This window comes from Schistocerca nitens, chromosome 6, assembly GCF_023898315.1.
Source record: "Schistocerca nitens isolate TAMUIC-IGC-003100 chromosome 6, iqSchNite1.1, whole genome shotgun sequence".
Classification (NCBI taxonomy): Eukaryota; Metazoa; Arthropoda; class Insecta; order Orthoptera; family Acrididae; genus Schistocerca; species Schistocerca nitens.
The window spans coordinates 478160839-478183294 of NC_064619.1; the positions used below are offsets into that span (position 1 = coordinate 478160839).

Here is a 22456-nt window from a genome sequence, read left to right on the forward strand (position 1 = left end):
TTGGGGCTGATGCACAGAGCAGTGTGAGTTAGAGTGGGGAAGTGGGTAGTCTCCACGTGATCCATGTTTACATTTACTGATTTTGCTGTTTCCTCTTTGTTTACTGCTCTCACGTCAAATGAAACAAAAAGGATTTCTGTGGCCAGGAGCTATCACGTGAATTAAAATACATTCACACAATTACAGGATGCTAAAATATGTTATTAGTTTCAGATTTTATTTTATTTCCACCTTTCTGACAATCAAGCATTAATCACCTTGCAGAACAATTTTTGTCTATTTGCTAAAGAAATTTGGCTCTTATTAATCTTTCCAGCCGAGGCAGTCAATTTATTCGAAACGAAGTGTTTAATTCTGCACTGTTGGCTAGTTTCAACTGTTAGCTGTATTTCAAGTGCACATTTTCATCTAGCACCTACAGCATTATGCCATAATAAAGAACCAAACATGAGATAAAATAGTACTGGTACTTCAAGAAAATTTACATCAGAACCTGGACTTACGAATGTGCACTTTAAGCCGAATTTTACTACAATTCACGAAATTCCGATGCTCTTGGGCATCCTCTAATGTCTTGTTTCTTTTATGACATAATGTAAGCTCTTTTAATGTTTTACACATACGAACATACGGGCTTCCTGTGTCATCATAGCTGCGCAAGCACAGTGACGCCTGTTATCTGGCGGCACTCTCTGGCAAAACTTAAATCACAGAGCGTCTGACTCTTATTTAAAAATCAACATTTTGAGGATGACCATTTAGAATAATTTCGATCACAGAAGATAAGACATTTATGTCATCGTCAAAAATTTTACTGGCACATTTGTGTGATGTATCTTAAAGTGTAAGATGCGCAAAAAAGTTCAATATTATATATGAAAGCTTAGCTTCTATTGCAGCTTATTAATCTTAAGAGACCACTATTTTATGTTAAATTTTTCTTTGCTTCTAGCAACACTATGTACATTAATTTTTCCTATTTGTGTGTTCGTGCTACTTAACAGTGATGCTGATATTGGCTGACTGCAGTCCTATGCTCTGAATAGCCACTGTCATAAGCTGGCAAGATCACGTGACGTGAGCTATGACTGGCTTGCAAATGCGCATTGCAATCTTGATTTCAATGCTTCGGAAAGTAACATGTGGTGTTTGGTGGAATTCGAATTTATAGGAAAGTATGCAGTGTACATATTGCTGCACATCAGACATCTTTCCAAAACGTGTTTTTTTCCCCCTTGAGTTTCCTTTTCTGAAGTGCCGGGAAATTCTATGCTGGTGTATCAAACCATAACCATTCAAAGGATTGATAAGTTTTACAGTTCTGAGGAAAAGTATACTGTCACTTAAAATGGGAAAGTTTATTTTTAACTGGGATATCTGGGAATTTTTTTTCCCTCGCCCGCGTAGACAGCCTGCTGGTGGAGGAGCTGTAATGGTGTGGGGTGTGTGTAGTTGGAGCGATATGGGACCCCTGATACATCTAGATACAACTCTGACAGGTGATGCATACGTAAGCATCCTGCCTAATCACCTGCATCCATTCATGTCGATTGTGCATTGTGCATTCTGACGGACTTGGGCAATTCCAGGACAATGAGACACCCACACTTCTAGAATTGCTACAGAATGGCTCCAGGAACACTCTTCTGAGTTTAAACACTTCTGCTGGTCACCAAGCTCCTCAGACATGAACATTATTGAGCATATCTGGGATGCTGTGCAATGTGCTGTTCAGAAGAGATCACCACTTGTACTCTTACAGTTTTATGGACAGTTCTGCAGGATTCATGGTGTCAGTTCCCTCCATCACTACTTGAGACGTTAGTAGCGTCCATGCCATGTTATGTTGCGGCACTTCTGCATGCTCGCAGGGTCCCTACATGATATTCGGCAGTTATACCAGTTTCTTTAGCTTTTCGGTGTGTATTTGAGACCATATCCTCAAACTCTGTAAGAAGCCTTAATTACATTAATAACAATATTATATCACTTAAATCATTTCAACCCTATCAGTCTCTGCTTCCCACTGCCTTCTGAGGTGTCCTATGACATATTCATTTCTGTGCTCTATCTATACGTATGTAAGTTTGCAACAGAATAACTGATATATAGATATGTTTTAAAGACGGGATTTTGTGGCATCTTTAGAATTATCACCTGATTCCACTTGCGTAGTTACGCTCTTTGGATGCAATTGGTATTATCATGTTGAGATGCAGAGGAAACTCCCTATCACACCCTCCTCAGACTTAGTGGTAAGAGGGCACAGTGGACAGCCTATCAAAAACTGAATGTGGTTCAAGCATGAAAACAGGAAGAAGGGGGGGAGGGGGGGGGCAGCAAAATAGCAACCGTGAACAGCAACAGTGTCTCAGTAAAGCGGTCACGGTGTTGGAATGTTGAGCATGCAAGCCATTTTCAAAGCTCCCACATGCTATTAACTTTTTTTTTTTTTAATTTATTGTTATCCGTATTCAGATTTGTGTCTGTGTCATGGTGTAACATTTGTTTGCAACAGAAAGGTGTAAGGAAGGGACCTATAATGAAAGTTGATTCTGCATAACTATGCTATTAGCAGCCGAAAGGAAGTGGTTTTCGAATGGGAACCACAAACATTTGATGACAAGGCAACAAGTCAACCGAATCCAAAAACACATCTGGTCTGTCATACACAGCATTAGTGACAGTATGTGCATCATATGATAGGAATCTCTTATCGATGCACCTAATTTCTGTGTCTGGTGAGAGATATACCTCCTTGCTCAATTTAGGTGTTCATCTGAATGTGCATGTGATCACTCCCAAGGAAATGATGAAAACACAATAGTTTGTCATATAAGCTGCAACAAATGAATGTGACAGTTTCACTGTGCTCTGTCAAAACATGTTTTTGAAGCTGGTTTCATTTTGGACGTTTTGACTCTGGAATTCCTTTGTTATAAAATAGTTCACCCCTGTTTATTTGTTGTTTTCATTTCTGTGAGGCGTCTTTGTGGTATCTTGCCTGCTCTCACTACTCATCACATTTACTTGTGAAGGTGATATATTCTTATCACCTGACTCATACTCTATTACCAGTGTGTAGCAAGACAACTTCCAAGAGTACAGAAAGAGGACAAAAATTTCAGTGACTGGAAGGACAGTTCATAATGCTGTGAAAAAAAAAATAATAATAATAATATATATGCACCAGGGTGTTTTGAACACACCTTTGCCACTTTGTAGTCCAGCACCGTGACCACTCAACCACGATGCTGTTGCTCTTTCACTTTGCTCAATGTTGCACTTATTAAGCATGGACCAGTCACTGTTTCTATTCTGCGTTTTTTCACATTTCAGTAAACCTTCTTCCTGTTTTCATGCATGATCTGTGTTCAAGTTTTGACAGGCTTTCCACTGAGCTACCTTACCAATAAACCTGAGGGAGTCCGATAGGGAGTCTACCTTGTAAAACTAGTCATGTCGAAGATGAAAGCGGTAATGTTTCACTTGCACCAATCATCTGAAATAGAAGCTTTAATTGATAAATACCTGGAGTTACGATATGGCTGCCATACCAGAATAGGTTTTCTATCATATTTGAAACCAAAGATAAACATTTACTGAATACCTGTGTAAAGAGGGACATCTGACAAGTTAAATAAACAAAAAAGGGGTTTGTCTTCAGAATTTTTTTTTAATCCATTAGTGTAGAGTTAAGGGCAATAAAAAGGGAAAAAAAGTATGATGCACATATGTGTGTATGTCGATAAGCAAAAGCTGAGCTACCAAGTGAGATGGCACTGACATTGATTGAAAAGTTATCACAGGATTGAGCTCAAATCACTTTTCCTTCGCAAGCGATGTGGGAGTAATCAACTGCTAGTGCATGCAAATATCTGCTGTTCAGTGCCTCTTCTATAATGTGAATTATAGAAATTACTTCCACATGAAAATCACAGAATACAGGTTACATAACTTTTTATTCACAAATACCTAGAAATCTTGGTCATAATCTTTTGTGTGAGTGAGGACTGCATAATGCTACATACAGATAGTATCGTTGTTACTCAACTGCTTGGGACTATTTACCTGCATACATCTTTTATAGGCTTAATCAACAGTGGAGAGAAAGTTCAGTGAAAAACAGAACAACTGAAAACTGGTATTACAGTTATATTTATATTATCTAACATGAAACAGTTAGCCACAAATTAAATGCAAACACACACTTCAAGTGAACTTGCCTAATAATGACTTACCAGTTCTGGTGCTGCTGCACACAACTCCTGTGACACAGCACCATCTTTTAGATCTTTTATAAGAATGCTCTTTTCCATGTCTGTATAACACGGCTGAAGCAGTTCAAACAGTACAATTCCCAAACTATACAAGTCACTCTGCAATAAATCACAAAATATTACAATGACGTGTGATAACATTTAAAAAGCACAATTACCTGTACAATCAAACAATGGAAAACCCAGGATGGAATGTAACAATACTGTAAAAAGGAAAGTTGCTACTCACGATATAGCGGCGATGCTGAGTTGCAGATAGGCACAATATCCGCGACTCAGCATCTCCGCTATATGGTGAGTAGCAACTTTCCTTTTCACAGTATTGTTACAAGTAACTGTACAACTTAGACATACAATACAATGGTTATGACTAAAGAGGGAATACAACAGAAGCTTCACTGCCATGGCAAAGTAAAAGCAGTGACACTTGGCAGCATTTTACTGATATCTGAAAGCTAGCTTTGAAATGCTTTCATTATTATGAAAAATAGCTGCACACGACTCAGACTACCTTTGCTTGACTCTTTGTTTTGATCAGAAACAACCAACATTTGTTTAGATTGTAATGAATCAGATGTTGAGAAGGTTCTTCTTAAGCTTACCTTTTGATTACAAACACCTTCAAGCTGTTCAGGAGCAGCATATGTTTTTGTTCCAATTTCCATATTCCTGTGGTCACCATACAACGTTGGCTGTGATAATAATGCAACATCCTTGTGTGAATGTTGCAGAAAACATGCAAGGCCAAAGTCACCCACTTGGACTTGACTCAGCTCACTATTTACAAAAATATTGCTTGGCTAGAAAAAAATTTAGAAAAGAGACACAATTAAGTTAGTTTTCATATACACACAAACTTACTTATTTATTTATTCATACATTATGTTCTGTTAAGCTCATAATTAAGAAAATCCTTCAGAAATGTATAAATAGTCAAGTTATATATTAACTGATAGAAGCAAACATTGCAAGCTACTTCACTAAGGCATACTAACAAACAATTACAACTAAATTGTAGAGCACATAAAATCTTTACTATTGTAGTAATAGTTTTCTATAAAATTTTGATATCATTCCTGAAAATATTTTTATTGTTTACTTCTCTCAAGTTTGAAGGGACTTTTTCTAGGGTTTTTGGTCCTGCACATGATGGCTTTGATATTTATTTCATGGTGCTATGTGTGGGTTTATGGACAATGTTCAACTGTCTCATGTCTTGGTTGTGTTCTCTCTTGCTCTGAGTATCAGGAACATTTTAATAAAGACTAGCTATCATTCTTATCACTCTTCATGTGACATGTCACCTTTAATGGTCATGTCCTCAATCACTAAGACTTCCCAAAATATCATAGAGTAACTCTTGATAGAACCTTTTCGTACAAGAAACACATAGAAAACACTGCAGAAAAGCTGAGAACATGCAATAACATCAGACAGTAACTGAGTGGTTCCTCATGGGGTGCAAGAGTTACAACACTACAATGCTCTTTCGTAGGACTCGTCTACTCTGCTGCTGAATACTATGTTCCATTAGGGCGTAATTGTTCAAATGTGAGAAAAATTGATGTTCAGCTAAACACAGCTAGCTCCATTGTGGCATAATAGTTCAAACGTGAAAAAAATGACATTCAGGTAAACACAGAAATGAGGACAAGAACAGGCTGCATCCGATGTACCCCTCTTTACTGTTAACCAACTCTAAACCACATTAAGCCATCATATCTTCAAAGACAGAACACCCTTCTCAAGCAATATGAAAAATTAATTACAATTCCTCCACTCCAAATCCACTATGGCATGCCTGCACTTAAAATGAATTGATTAAAATAAAGGCAGTCACCTATTATACTGGCAGCATTGCTACAAGCAGTGAATTTCAACATGAGCAAGAAGTGGTCAGAAACACGGAATAATATTGCCAATGATGAATACTAGACCCACACAAGTCCAGACACAAGACCAACTGGCACTTAATTACCATGGCATGCTTAGAAAACAATTAACATGATTTGTACAAGCCACAGCATTTGTGCAGAAAGTCTCCACAGATGCGGAAATGCTTCATTTCTCAATGTGACTGTGGCAATGAACATCAGACCATTGAAAATATTGTAACAAGGGGCAGCGCAGATAGTATTACCCTGGAGATCTAGGAGATTTCTGCAAAGCAATACAGGCAGCCCTTCAATGGATTGAAAATTTAGATATTAATTTGTAGATTTAGTCGTTTGGTTCTATTTCTTTTTTAAAATTATGAAATTCTTGTATGTAAGTTTCAGTTCAGTTTGCATTGCCATATCCACATACTTAGGCCTTGGCAAGGTTGTACAAAATGCCATCACAGTAATTGTTCTTGTTTAATCATGGCCTAACTAAGTTTGTAATCATATGTTGCTTTTTGTGTAGATTAACGGTAGTGAAACTGAACAATAATCAAAAGGTTATGGTCGGAAAAGTGGTTCAATTTCTGTGGTATGCCATCTTCTCAAAACATTTGAGAACATGGGAAGGAGGGAGATGGACCTATATTTAAAGATCACTTGTTTATCTTCACTTAAAAAAAGTGTTGCTACTGCATACTTCCTCAGTCTTTGATAAAATGCACCTTGATTCACTGACTGATTACAAACTCAACTTGAGGTGGAGAGGGAAAAGAAGGAAAGTACTTCATTCCATTTTTTGAACATATAGCAAATCCCATTATACTTATATCATACTTACAGTACTAATGTAATACTATCTTGCATCCTTGTAGGTCCACTGCATAATTACAATACACAAGCAGAAATACCTTCTGATTCTTCAGTTCCATGTAGTAATATGAGAAACTCATCTTTCTTATGTTCAGATGACAAAGTTCAAATGTGTGTTCTTTAAATCTTTGTGGTGTCCAAGGTGCAGATTACATTTTCCAGTACTTCTACTGTGTCTACAGTTCTTTGTAAGCTCTGTTTTTCAGAAACATGCACCCTCAAAAGCACCCAGTGGAAACATTGTAAATCATTGGTGTTGAACACACAGTACTGCGCTGACAATGAATGCTTCCAAGAAATTAGGCCCAGGTACACTCTATGTATGTAAATATCTATAAACTTAAATATCAAACAAATAATGCAAATGATAACCAGTCACCCACTGTCTTCATTATAAAAAACTACTGTGAAAAACTGAATGGCACTTGAAATATTTAAACTAATACAACTGGACCTGTGAAGACTGTCTCAGAATTCAAACACTGGTGGAGAAAGTAAGAAAATAGCAAGCAGGCCAGGTTGAGCTACAAAACATCCTCCACAGAACTGTTAAACCCTCCTATTTCACTCAACCTACCTGCTACCCATTCTACATAAAATATTTCAACCACTTATTGGAACATTTCAAATCCATCCCTACATCTCTCATATGTGCAGCCCTCCTTGTTGCCATCCATTTAATCTTGTCCTACACAAATATCGTGCATGGCCTCCCATCTATATAACATTACCTCTTCCAATGCTCACATGAAAATTTTCCTAAAATCTTTAACAATGGAAATGCCAGGTAGGGACATCAACAATGTATGAGAAGATAGATTGCTACATATTGTAAAAAAGACATGTTAAGTTGCTGACAGGCACAATTAAAAGATACTTACATTAAGCTTTTGGCCACAACCTTTACAAGCAAAAGAGAAACATACACCATTCATACACACAATCAAGCACACCTCATGCACACATGACCACCAGCCCCGGGAACTTGGGTCAGAATGCCATTCAGCCATTCTAGCCTGAGCTGCAAGAGTTGGCAGTCATGTGTGCATGAGGTGTGCTTGCTTGTGTGTATGAATGGTGTTTACCATTGGCTGATGAAGACTGTGGCCGAAAGCTTTATGTAAGCGTCTTTTAATTATGCCTGTCTGCTATTTAACATGTCTTCTTTATAGTAAGTAGCAATCTTATATTTGTGTATCTTGAAGTTTTCCTGGCGTATTGATTGGTCCATCATATTTCAGGCTTGCAGCCGGATCACGTTGACATCCTGGCACGATATTTCGGCTAGCAAACATGCAGCCATCTTCAGGTGAGTACTCACCTGAAGATGGCTGCATGTTTGTTAGCCGAAATATCGTGCCAGGATGTCAACGTGATCCGGCTGCAAGCCCGAAATATGATGGACCAATCTTATATTTTCTTACATTCACCCTAAAATACTGTATAAGTCCTTGCCCTAATTGGTTGGTTGGTTGGTTGGTTGGTTTGGGGAAGGAGTCCAGACAGCGAGGTCATCGGTCTCATCGGATTAGGGAAGGACGGGGAAGGAAGTCGGCCGTGCCCTTTGAAAGGAACCATCCCGGCATTTGCCTGGAGCGATTTAGGGAAATCACGGAAAACCTAAATCAGGATGGCCGGACGTGGGATTGAACCGTCGTCCTCCCGAATGCGAGTCCAGTGTCTATTACCCTAATTGTTTCACATTCAAGGGACAGACCTACAAACAAAGCAAGGGGAACCACCATAGGAACCGGTATGACTCTGTCTCTCTGTCTTATGCCAAACTTCTCATGAGTAATTTGGAAGAAGCCTTCCTAACACACAAAAGCTCAACCCCTTATCAATGACAGTTTTGAAGTCTGGTTGCATGATGAAGTTATCTTCATTAAAAACCATTCAAAGCCAAGATTGCACAAAATATTTTTTATTCAACACAACCAGTTTCAACAGTTTTAGCTGCCATCTTCAGGTCTTAAACTTGTAAACCATGTTCATTTTATGTTACCTCATGCACAAGATGTCAAGTGGATAAAACTCAGCAAATGATAAGACATTTGTCATCCGTAAAATATTTAGAAACACACAGCATCTTGTCCAAAAGGCCATGTCCACATATATATTCCTCACAAGATGCTTGTTACATGATACAAATATGGTACATAATGGCACATCTGTTAAAATATGCTAGACACATACTAAAAACTTCTCTTCCACTCTTGTAGGGGCTGAACTCCTTTTTCCAATTCAAATTCACTTTGTCTTTTTCCAAATTCAAAACAACTTTCCTTTAAGAATTCCTTCATTTTACATCCACACTTCATACCATACACATCTGACAAATAAACAGCAATACCTCAAGTTTGATGGGTGCCACCTCTTCCACATCAAACAGTCCCTTCTCTAAGGCCAAGTCTTTCGGAGGCAAGTTTATTTGTTCCATCAACAAAATTCCTCAACATTTATATCAACAGTCCCATGCACCTTGTTTACAATCATATCTCCCAGACAGTCTCCTCCTCTCACCTCCAGCAAATACAGCTCCCACTTCCAAAAAAACCTTTATGCATCCTCCCTTGACACTCAGCCCTCAGATGCCTCAATAATTATTGGCACCAAGACTACAACTTTCTCAAGTGAAGCCCACAAATGAGTTCTTCTCTTTCTAACACCCATCCTATACTACCCACAATTGTCTTCCACCACTGTTCTAACTTCTGTAACATCAAATAATATGGCATTTCCAGACTATCCTTGCCACAAGGTGAGCACTTCGTTGCACACTGTCAAGTACACAACTATCCTGTTTTCACCAGGAGCAGGGTGGAATTTTACTCTCGGACTAAATGGGGAAACAGAGTAATTTTTCATTAATGTATAGACAAGGAAACCAAACATTTTTCCATTCTTCCTGTAACATGGCCAACAAATATCAGATTTTGGGCAAACTGATGAGTGGATGGATTGATAGATTTCTTTTTGGGCACTAAACACAGACATCATTGGAACCCTTTCCGCAAAATAACATATTGAGACCAGTGTCACTCAGATTTTTAATATGGGCTATTTATCCCAAACACATTGATGAGAAGTTCTGGTAAACCACAGAAGTTTAATAATTTTTCTCCATCATCTGATCACTGCCTAGAAACGAAAGTAAATCCTTGGAATGACAAATGTTTCGTCTCTTTCAGCATTTACAGCACAAGAAGTTGAAATGTGTTGCGCTGTGAGAGCCATTCTATCATTCTAGCTGGTCGTATTGGAGAGATAAGTCAGTGGGCAGTGTCTGACATGAGGACTATTCCATCTATCTTATGAGACTGGAAGAAAATGCACAACTGTCAGATTGTTGGCGATACTGACCACAGCTTGTTGTTGCTTCTAAATTCGCCCTACTTCCTCCTCCACTCAGAAATCGCCCTCTGCATTACCTACTATGATCGAACACCTTGCAAGCAGATATGATGATGAGCAGCAGTTTTCCTGGCAGGCTGCTTTGCTTCTCTGTTCCTTATGTCCATGTGACATATCACCTCCTCTTTTTGTCTTTGTACTGTTTGGAATATTTCATCTCCTGGGTCCATATGCTAGACTGCCCGTAAAGCAGTTAGGGAGGAAGAAAAGGCAAGGAATGTCCCAATATTTTAAGACCTCATCCATCCCAGTATATTTGTAATTGCTCATATCTTAGCATATTACACCAAGAAGATGTTTAGTAGGTGGATTAAAAACTAATTACATGACAAAGGAAAATAAATGGATACCTGTCCCATGTTGCCCTCTTTGTTGTTATCAGATAAAATGCCGTTAAAAACTTAAAAACAATTAAGTAACACTTATCTTACTGTACCCCAACATGGAGGTTATTTGCTACATCTGTGTTTAAGAACTAATGTCTGCAACACCAAGTACCTCTAGAAATGTTTATTTCTTTGTTTGGATGGAAAATAGCTGTACTGTTTGACAGTTTTTGTAAAACTTCCACTACTTTCTATGCAGCCACAGCACCAATGCAAGGAGACTCTGGCAAATATCAAACTCAACCAATATGTCACACTATGAGGAGATGCCGCTGTGTACCTCAGAGACTAGGTTATGGGGCTTGTTTGATGGTCCCTGTGGCCAGTCTAATGCCCTCTTTGTTGACTGCATCCAGTACCTTTATACAGGAACGTCTTGATGATCCTGTACAATATGCAAGTCGTGATTGAAAGAAGGTTCTTCAAAATGTGACAATACAGATTCAATCTGCACCCGTTCTTACTATTGAGGTACTTTAGGATACCGAATTCCTTAACACAGCTATATTTTAAATTGCCAAAGCAAGGCAGCCATGAGAATTTTGTGTTAGAGACAAGTGCCAAGAACTTCACAGAAGTTTTATAATTGAGACTGGTGCACTTCATCTGAAGTATAGTTACAACATACACAAATAGTTTTTCACATGAAAATTTAAAATCAGGTATATCAGCCCAGGTTTCCAACCTCTTACGTATCAACTGGGACCAGTGAGCAGTGGTTTTGGGGCTCTGGGCAGAAACCAATAGTAAATTTGTCCACAAATAATTAGTACTGCACTGGCCTTCCTCTTGTAAAGGAAATACAGGAAAGGACAACATTGAGAATACTACCATAGGAGACATAAATCTGTTGAGGGAATTAGTTGGAATGCATGTCACCATGTAAATAACAAAACCACTGTTCAGGGAGGAAGAACAGCAGTAATATGAGGAGGTGATAATAAAACACAATCTGAGTAACAGATGATACTTTGTCACCAGATCAAAGAAGACATTAACAAAGTATTGTCTGTGCAGGGAAGACTCTTATCACTCTTAGCTGGATGAGAACGTTGGTGCACGCAGCAGTACTCCCGAAACCAAGAAAGAAAATAGCACATTAATACTATGGTTTCAGTGGTACTCAATAGGCATAAGTTAATCATCTGTTCAATGACCACTCCTGTACATCTAGTGAATGCTGAGGAACTCAGTACTTTCCTGATTTTAGAAGTAGTGTCGTAATTGCTTCCCACAGTAAATATGGGTGGCAACATAGGATTTCTTTTGCCAGATAGCATATTATAGTGCCCATATGCAGAGAGGTCAGCTGTACAGCTGTGAGTTGTTGGGTGAGAAGTGCTGCTCTCCATGTATTCCCAATAATGACAGAAATTGGGATTTACGTTACGAGTGGATGTGTGGATGTCGCTATGTTCCTATATTTTATTTGTGCAGAACACCGTTAGATTTTGGACGAGAATTTTATTTCTTAATATCCTCATAATTGAGTCCTGTTCATTTGTTCATCTTGTGGAATTGTTGGTGAGTATTAGGAATTCTGTCTACAATCTCCTTTAAGACTTGTCTGGCTTCAGCCCTAGTGATGTAAAAGGTTGTGAGGTTCCCTATATTTGATCTATTTCTGAACATACTCAGGGCTGCTTGCATGTTCCTGGTGGTGATGTTACATTTCTAAATCCATCAGCACATAGTTTCTTGCGGATGGCTAAAAGAAACTAGTATTGAGGCGTCAGTAATACACACCGTATTTGTGATTAATATCAGCTCACCCCCCCCCCCCCCCCTTCCATGAACCATGGATCTTGCCTGTGGTGGGAAGGCTTGCGTGCCTCACCAATACAGATAGCTGTACCGTAGGTGCAACCACAATGGACGAGTATCTGTTGAGAGGCCAGACAAACGTGTGGTTCCTGAAGAGGGGCAGCAGCCTTTTCAATAGTAGCAGGGGCAACAGCCTGGGATGATTGACTGATCTGGCCTTGTAACATTAACCAAAATTGTCTTGCTGTGCTGGTACTGTGAATGGCTGAAAGCAAGGGGAAACTACAGCCGCAATTTTTCTCAAGGGCATGCACCTTTACTGTAAGGTTAAAGGATGATGGCGTCCTCTTGGGTAAAATAGTCCCCCATTCGGATCTCCAGATGGGGGCTACTCAGGAGGACGTCATTATCAGGAGAAACAAAACTGGTGTTCTACGGATCAGAGTGTGGAATGTCAGATCCCTTAATCGGGCACATAGGCTAGAAAATTTAAAAGGGAAACAGATAGGTTAAAGTTAGATATAGTGGGAATTAGTGAAGTACGGTGGCAGGAGGCACAAGACTTCTGGTCAGATGAATACAGGGCTATAAATACAAAATCAAACAGGGTTAATGTAGGAGTAGGTTTAATAACGAATAAAAAAATAGGAGCACAGTTGAGCTACTACGAACAACATAGTGAATGCATTATTGTAGCCAAGATAGACACAAAGTCCACACCTACCACAGTAGTACAAGTTTATATGCCAACTAGCTCCACATGTGATGAAGAAATGTATGATGAGATAAAAGAAATTATTCAGATACTGAAGGGAGACAAAAACTGAATACTCATGGGGGACTGGAATTTGACAGTAGGAAAAGGAAGAGAAGGAAAAGTAGTACGTGAATATGGAATGGGGGTAAGGAATGAAAGAGGACGCCATCTGCCAGAATTTTGCACAGAGCTTAACTTAATCATAGCTAACACTTGGTTTAAGAATCACAAAATAAGGTTGTATACATGGAAGAGGCCTGGAGACACTGGAAGGCTTCAGATCAAAACTACCACTTTGGTAAGTCACAGCTGCAAAATATTAAGAAGAATTCTTTACAGAAGAATGGAAAAATTGGTGGAAGCCTACTTTGGGGAAGATCTGTTTGGATTCTATAGAAATGTGATGCAATACTGACCCTATGACTTATCTTAGAAGATAGATTAAGGAAAGGCAAACCTACATTTCTAGCATTTGTAGACTTAGTGAATGCTTTTGACAATACTGACTGGAATATTTTCTTTCAAATTATGAATGTGACAGGGGTCACATACAGGGAGTGAAAGGCTATTTACACTTTATACAGAAACCAGATGGCAGTTGTAAAAGTCTAAGGGCATGAAAGGGAAGCAGTGGTTGGGAATGGGCTGAGACAGGGTTGTAGCTTATCCCCGATGTTATTCTATTTTTATATTGAGCAAGCAGTAAAGTAAATGAAAGAAAAATTTGGATTAGGAATTAAAATCCGGGGAGAAGAAATAATAACCTTGGGGTTTGCTGATGATTTTTCAATTCTGTCAGAGGAAGCACAGAATTTGGAAGAGCAGTTGAATGGAATGGACAGTATCTTGAAAGAGTATATAAGATGAACATCAACAAAAGCAAAATGAGGATAATGGAATGTAGTTGAATTACACCAGGTGATGCTGAGGGAATTAGATTGGGAAATGAGATACTTAAAGTAGTAAATTAGTTTTGCTATTTGGGAAGCAAAATAACTGATGACTGTCGAAGTAGGGAGGGTATAAAATGTAGACTGGCTATGGCAAGGAAAACGTTTCTGAAGAAGAGAAATTTGTTAACATCGAGTATAGATTTAAGTGTCAGGAAGTCTTTTCTGAAAGTATTTGTATGGAGTGTAGCCACATATGGAAGTGAGACATGGATGATACATAGTTTAGACAAGAAGAAGGGGGTTGATTTGGGGGCAAGAGACCAAAAAGCGAGGTCATCGGATTAGGGAAGGATGGGGATGAAAGTCAGCTGCGTTCTGTCAGAGTAACCATCCTGGCATTTGCCTGGAGCAATTTATGGAAATCACGGAAAACCTAAATCAAGATGGCCAGACATGGGACTGAACTGTTGTCCTCCCGAATAGAGACAAGAAGAGAATAGAAGCTTTTGAAATGTGGTGCTACAGGAGAATGCTGAAGATTAGATGGGTAGAACACGTAACTAATGAGGAGGTACTGAATAGAATTGGGTATAAGAGGAGTTTGTGGCACAACTTGACTAGGAGAAGAGATCGGTTGTTAGGACATGTTCTGAGGCATCAAGGGATCACAAATTTAGTACTGGAGGGCAGTGTGGAGGGTAAAAATTGTAGAGGGAGACCAAGAGATGAATACACTAAGCAGATTCAGAAGCATGTACGGTACTGCAGTTACTTGGAGATGAAGAAGGTTGCACAGGATAGAGTAGCATGGAGAGCTGCATCAAACCAGTCTCTGGACTGACAACCACAACAACAACAATCAGCTTTAGAACAGCAGAGCAGAGAGTGTTTCACATCACTAGTATTTAGCATGCCAATTTCTTTTGGCAGTAACAACATCTCAGTCAATCAACCACTGTGGCAGATGGTGGAGAAGCTCCACAGCACACTGTATGCATTTATGTGTTCAGTAAAGAAAATGGACAAGGGAGATGTACAATCAGTTCAAGTAATGTCAGGCAGCAGCAACCGACCAAGAGAGAAGCAGCAACAGGGAAGTAGCCAATTTTGTGACTTTTATGAGTTCCTAACCAGCAGCGAATTGTATAATTTCATCTGTGTGCTTTGATAGTTTAGTTCTTGAGTTTCTGCATGTTAATTTAATATCTAATTGACACAGTTCACGCATTTTCTTTTGTGTTGAAAAGTAAACCGATTTTGTAACAAATTACAAGTCCCTAATCAGTGATGAATTATTTAGTTTCACCTGATTGCTTCAGTGGTTCGGTTTTTGAATCTCTGTGTATTTATCTAATTTATTAGATAGAGTTCTTGCATTTTCGTTGGGGTCTAGACTAGAGTTCCACAGCACGTATTGATAGTCCGTTTGTCTGAGTAGTGTGACTTTCCACAGTCTTTAGTATGGATATGGACTGCGACTATTGTGTGCAGATGTGAGACGAGTTGGTGAAACTTCGCTCTTAGCTCCAGGCTGTGATGGCTTCAGTTACACAGCTTGAAGCTACAATGGATGGGCATCACTGTTGTGGGCCGGCCGTGGGGATCCTATGGACGTCCAGCACATATGGGTCCTCCAATCAGTCCTCACTGGTGACCAGCCTAGTTACTGCTCACACTGAATTGACCCCTCACCTGTGTTCGAGTGGGAGGTTGCCTTGAGGTGTCAGGTAGTACCCTTGATATGTTGGCAAAAATACGTGTTTAAATCTGGAGGTATGCATAAAACCCTACCCGAAATTGTGCTAAATGCATTCTTTGAAAATTATTTCGAACAGTTAGTTCATGAGCCCACAAGAATAGTAAACAGCTGTGAAAACACACTTGACCTCTTAGCAACAAATAATCCTGAGCTAATAATGATCATCAAAATGGATACATGGATTAGCAAATGCAGGGTCGCTGTAGCGAGATTGAATATTGTAACCCCCAAATCTTCCAAAAATAAATAAAAAATATACCTATTCAAAAAAGCAGATAAAAATTCACTTGATGCCTTGCTAAGACACAATTCCACTCCTTCCAAATTAACAATTAAGTATAGACCAGATGTGGCTTGAATTCAAAGAAATAGTATCATCAGCAATTGAGAGATTTATACCAAATAAATTAACAAACGACAAAACTGGTCCTCCTTGTCCTTGTCCATCCTCTTTTAGAATACTGCTGCACGCACCGTGTGGGGTCCTTACTGTATAGGATTGATGGAGTACATCACGAAAGTTCAAAGATGAGCAGCATGTTTTGTATTATCGTGAAATAGGAGAGAGTGTCAGTGAAATGATACAGAATTTGCGGTGGACATCATTAAAACAAAGGTGTTTTTCATTGCGGCAGAATCTTCTCACGAAATTTCAATCACCAACTTTATCCTCCGAATGTGAAAATATTTTGTTGACGTCTACCTACATAGGGAGAAACAATCATTTTAATAAAATAAGGGAACTCAGAGCTCGCACAAAAAGATAAAGGTGTTTGTTTTTTCCAGGTGCTGTACAGAGATTCAAATAATAGAGAATTATTGTGAAGGTGGTTTGAAGAAACCTCTGCCAGGAACTTAAATGTGATTTGCAGAGTATCCATGTATATATAGAATGCCATATTGTCCAAAGGTTCTGTGGTAATGGCACATATATTGCAATGGTAAATATACTGCACAAGTAGCTGCTTGTGTGTCAGTAACATGGGTGAAACAAAAAATCTGATTGGGAACATGAAAGTGAACTCCTTGACTACGAACCCATCTTTTGCTACAACAATTAAGTTTGAAATATGTCTCAGGAAGAGTGTTAACTGATGGTCTCATTACGGAGTGATTGGGAAGTGGTATGGGACTAGCAAAACACAGAATTCCTATAGCAATAGCTACAGTGTATGTAACAGATACTAGATGAATACTGAGAAAGAAAGAAGGGTGAAAACAAAAGAATTATCTATGAAATAAATTTTTAAAGAGTTTAAGAAAGATGAGACAGAGAATGCTAAACAGCACATCAGAAAATGACTTAGAATTCACTGGAAGATTCCGCAAAACAACTGGAAAGTGGGGAGGAGGAGGAACGGATCTACCAATGCGAACAGTGTCCCTGCATATATACCTAGATGCAGTACTGCTCTCGTGATACATATCATAGATTCATCTACAATATTTTGGACTCTAAGGATTTTTTGTTTTATTTTCTGCCTGCAAAACTGTTTCTTTTTCAGTCCATGATACGATTCTTTTCCACAGACAAATTTCAAAATAACTATTTTTCTTATGATCTAATTTCTTCATTGTCTAAAACTCTCATCCATATAGGAATACTGGAAAAATACTGGTTTCTGCCATTTTTATTTTGGTTGGTGGTGACAGTTTTCTTTCCTTTAACAACTTATGTAAGTTAGATTCAGTAGCTTTTCCAAACAATATTCTTTCTTCTTATTATTTACTCAGTACATGAGCTGCTTTTTAAAATAATAAATGTTAAAAATTGGTTTTTATAAACTACCCCTATTATTTCTTAAACAGTTATTATGTTAATTTTCATTCCAATTATTTGGTTCCCTTACAATTTTTAGTTGTGCCTATTTTTACATTTATTTTTGTATTTTTCCAGGATACTTGTAATGTCCTATATTTTGTGTTGTGTAATCAGCACAGCTTAAACTATTGAATAAACTCTTCCCATTCTTTTTCCATGTGTATTACATCTGCAGTCCTCATTTGTTATACTCTTCACAAGCTGAACAGGAAAGGATATATTATACACTTCTGTCTAATGCATTTCCATACCCCCCAAAATTCTGTGTATGCTTTCTGTATACTTTCTGTTGTTTCTTGATTTTTGTACGGGTTTCTAATTAAATTTATCAAGTGCTCTTATAGACTTCGAAGCCTACTGCTTCCTACATTTTTAGTGAGTTATGCAGCCACATGCTTTCCTGTAGTTTATGAAGATACAAAAATCTAGTATCTGTTAATTTGTAAAAGAATAAATATCAGTTCATACAGCAACTCTGTAAATTTGTTATTTGTGACAAACCTCATATGACTTCTGAGTCATCTGTACACACAAAATTACAGTTTGCACACAAACCTCTCTATACCCAACGTACTAGGAAATGTTTTCACAAACAGTTATAATCTTGACAACCTTGTTTTACAAGGCTTTTAACACTTAAAGAGGAAGTAAGCGTGATATTCCAAAACTCCATTTAGAGTTTCTTGCACTGCATTTGCAAACCGTCCGAGAAAATTATGTGTTTAATACTGCATTATGCAATCACCTACCTTCAAAAATTTTGTGCAGCAACATATAATTTCATTTTTATTGCATTCAACAGAGAATTGTACAAATGCCAAATCCCAAACTTCAATTTTTTTTAACAATTTGTCACTGTCTCTGGAACCACAGCAAACTTCATTTGCAAAGCTGAAATCTTCTTAACAGATGTTTCTTTAATAGTACAGATCACCCAGAACATCAGTTTCAAACATTCTCATTGTACTTTTCCCCATATTCAACTCAAATATTAATAGACTAAGTGCCAAAAATGTTGAAAACAAAACTACATTATGCAATATGTTATAGGGCAGATAATTTAATGAGATTGGACAAAACTGAGGTCTCCTTGTTGTTGTTGTTGTTGTCATTGCCTTCATTCTAAAGACTGGTTTGATGTAGCTCTCCACACTGGTCTATCCTATGTAAATCTCTTCAGCTCCAAGTAAGTACTGCAGCTGATAGCCATTTGAACCTGCTTACTGTTTGCATCCATTGGTCTCCAGACTTGCTTCCATATCAAATTGACAATTCCCTGATGCCTCAGAATATGACCAATCAACGACGCCTTTTTTTTAGTCTAGTTGTATCACAAATTTCTTCTTTCTTCAGCTCAGTTCAGTACCTCCTCATTAGTTACATGATCTATCCATCTAATCTTCAGCATTCTTCTGTAGTACCACATTTCAAAAGCTTCTGTTCTCTTCTTGTCTGAAGTATTAATTGTCCATGATTCAATTCCATACAAGGCTACACTCCATACCAATACCTTCAAAAAGCCTCCATAACACTTAAATCTATTTCTGATGTTAACAAATTCATCTTTTTCTGAGAAACTTTCCTTCCATGAGGCAATCTGCATTTTATATCCTCTCTACTTCAGCCATCATCACTTATTTTGCTGCCCAAATAGAAAAATTCATATACTATTTTTAGTGTCTCGCTTACTAATCTAATTCCCTCCAAATAGCCTCATTTAATTCAACATTATTCTATTATTTTTGTTTTATTTAGGTAATATTTACCTTATAACCTCTTTCATGACCTTAACCATTCCATTCAACTGCTTTTCAAAGTCATTTTCCACATTAGAAAGAATTACAATACCTCAGAAAATCTTAAAGTTTTTATTTATTCTCCATGAACTTTAATTCTCTTTCCAAATTTCTCCTTGGGTGTACAATGTACAATTGAATAACATCAGGGATAAGCTACGACTATGTCCCACTTTCTTCTCAGTTACTGCTTACCTTTCATGTCTTTGACTTGTATAACTGCAGTCTGCTTTCTGTACACATTATAAATGACCTATCAATCCCTGTATTTTACCCCTGCTACTTTCAAAGTTTCAAAGAGTGTAGTATGGTCAACACTGTCAAAAGATTTTTCTAAACCTACAAATTTAGGTTTGTCTTTCTTCAACTTGTCTTCTAAGATAAGAGGCATAGTCGAGTATTGCCTTGCATTTTCCTATATTTCTCCGGAACCCAAACTGATCTTTCCTGAGGCCAGCTTCTACCAGTTTTTCCATTGTTCTGTAAAGTCTGAAGCCTTATAAGTTCAGATATTGATGCACAGTGATTAAGTGATGATTTTCTCTAGACAACTCGTATATGAAACTGATACATTTTCCGTTCAAGTGAAAATGAGGAGCTTTTTCCAGTTTCATTAGAAGAAAACACTTTACATTGAAGATTAAAAAAAAAAAAATCATACACTAGCCCTGATTCTGCTTATTTACCTAGGTTTGATTTTGGATACATAGATGTGTTCTGCTCACAGATCCAGTGGCAAAGTATTATCAGATTGTCATGGAAATGCTAATTAGCACTTAGCTTTATGAGTAGAAGCACACTGTCAATAAACTTTGAGCAATGTCAGTTAAGGTTCTACAGAGCATTTTGATATAACATGACGTGAGATTTGTGCCCTAGGATGGTCTGTCTCAAACGAAGTATTGTGCAGAGCTTGAACATAGAATCATTTCGATTCATGCTGGGACTTACAAAGCTGGATGTGAATTTGATCTACTGTTCCCTAAATGTCCAATGTATTATCACTCCACTACCTACCTCAGTGTATGCAAGTGCATTGCATGAGTGACTGAGTTGATTTACATAGTTATAGTATCAAATATTGATTGACATTTAGTTTAATATTGCTTGTCAGGAAAGAACATTTTTAGCTGTTATCACGAGCCATGTGTGTAAAAACATAAGAGAAGTGAAACTATTGTGTATTGACTTTGTCAGTTTCATATCATAACTTTTCTTCTAAGTTCTACCTTGGATGAGCAAATTTGAACTTGACAGGTGAACTTTATTTTCTTGTGCAATTATTTTGATTTGAACATAAAGATTCCTTTCAGACGAGTCACGACATTTAACTTACTGGGGTATGTATACCAACTTCAGAATTGTCTGAAGAACTTCTTCTTCATGTTTACATTTTTGAAGAAGAGAGTATACAAAATTTTCTTTAAAGTGAAGTTCCTCATTTATGTAGTTAGAACCGCAAGGATCATCTTAAATTATTCTTTCCCAAACAGCAGTATGTGAGGGGCTTCTCCAGACTTCAGCTGTGGTGCCAGCAAAGCAAAAGAAAGGGAGGGAATCATATTTTGTAGCTATTTGCAGATACTGTGAACATTTCATGATGTTGTCACTTTGCAACAAATGGAACATCAACTACTGAATTTAACAAAATGAAGTTTGCTTTGTGATGTTATCTAACTATATAGATCTGAATGTCTGTAACCTCCTATCACACATTCAAGACACTGCTCACTTCCTTCACCACCTGTCTACAGTTCCTGTCCCCTTATGACCAGACCCCTTGTTGGTCACTGTGAATGCAACTGCATACCCCATGCCCATGGCCTTGCAGCTATGGAACACTACATTTCTCAATGTCCTCCTGATACCAAACTCACCAGCTCTTTCCTAATCCTAGCCAACCATGTCCCAGCCCACTTTTATTTTACTTTCGAAGACAAAATACATAAACAAATCCATGGTATGCCATGAGTGCTCACAAGACACCAGCCGATACTAACTTATTTCTGTGCCATCTGGAAGAATCCTTCCCATCCACTCAACAGATGAAATCCCTTATCTAGTTCAGATTCACTGATGACTTCTCATGATCTGGACTCATGGCATATACAACCTTTGCTCCTTCCTCTGTAACATTAACACTTACTCCCAAATCCATTTCACTCCTTCTCAACTCAATGAGCCACCATCCTGGATGTTCGTGTCCACCTTTCAGAGGGCTCCATAAATATGTCTCTTCATATCAAGTACACATTAAGTACACCAATCATCAACAGTACCTCCACTTTGACAGCTGTTTCCTGTTTCATATCATAAAGTCTCTTCCATACTGCCTCACCACTTATCAATGCCACATCTGCAGTCAAAATATGCCAATACCTTACCAGAGCCTTTTTGATAGACAATATCCGATCCAGCTCCTGCGCCATCTCCTCCTCTAACACCAGTAACCCTGATAACCAGCCACAGACCAACACTTCTTTAACAACCCATTATCACCCTCGCCTGGAAAAGCTCAACCACACCCTTCACCAGGGCTTTGATTACCTCCCATGCCCTGAAATGAGGGATACCCTAGTAGGGTGTATACGCAGAGAAGGAAAAATAATTCCCAGATTTCCCGGTTAAAAATACACTTTCTCCCAAGTGAAAATACACTTTTCCTGTGTTAAGTGACAGTATACTTTCCCTTGGAACTGCAAAACTTATCAGTCCTTTGAATGGTTAAGGTTTTATACACTGGCGTAGAACTTCCTGGCACTTTAGGAAATGAACCCCAGGAAAAAAAAAATGTGTTTTGGAAAGATCTTTGATGTGCAATAACATGTACGC

At 38.2% G+C, this 22456-nt stretch overlaps 1 protein-coding gene across 2 annotated transcripts in view; it reads right to left on the bottom strand.

Annotated features, from left to right (window-relative positions):
- The window catches only part of LOC126262225 (eukaryotic translation initiation factor 2-alpha kinase 1-like), a 157030-nt gene that overhangs the window by 11961 nt on the left and 122613 nt on the right, over positions 1-22456 (bottom strand). For both annotated transcript variants that reach the window (XM_049958673.1, XM_049958672.1), the window contains exons 9-10: positions 4883-5080; positions 4242-4379 (exon numbers count right to left, since the gene is read on the bottom strand). In XM_049958673.1, the coding sequence (XP_049814630.1) occupies positions 4242-4379; positions 4883-5080 (336 nt within the window). The remainder of the gene's footprint in view (positions 1-4241; positions 4380-4882; positions 5081-22456) is intronic.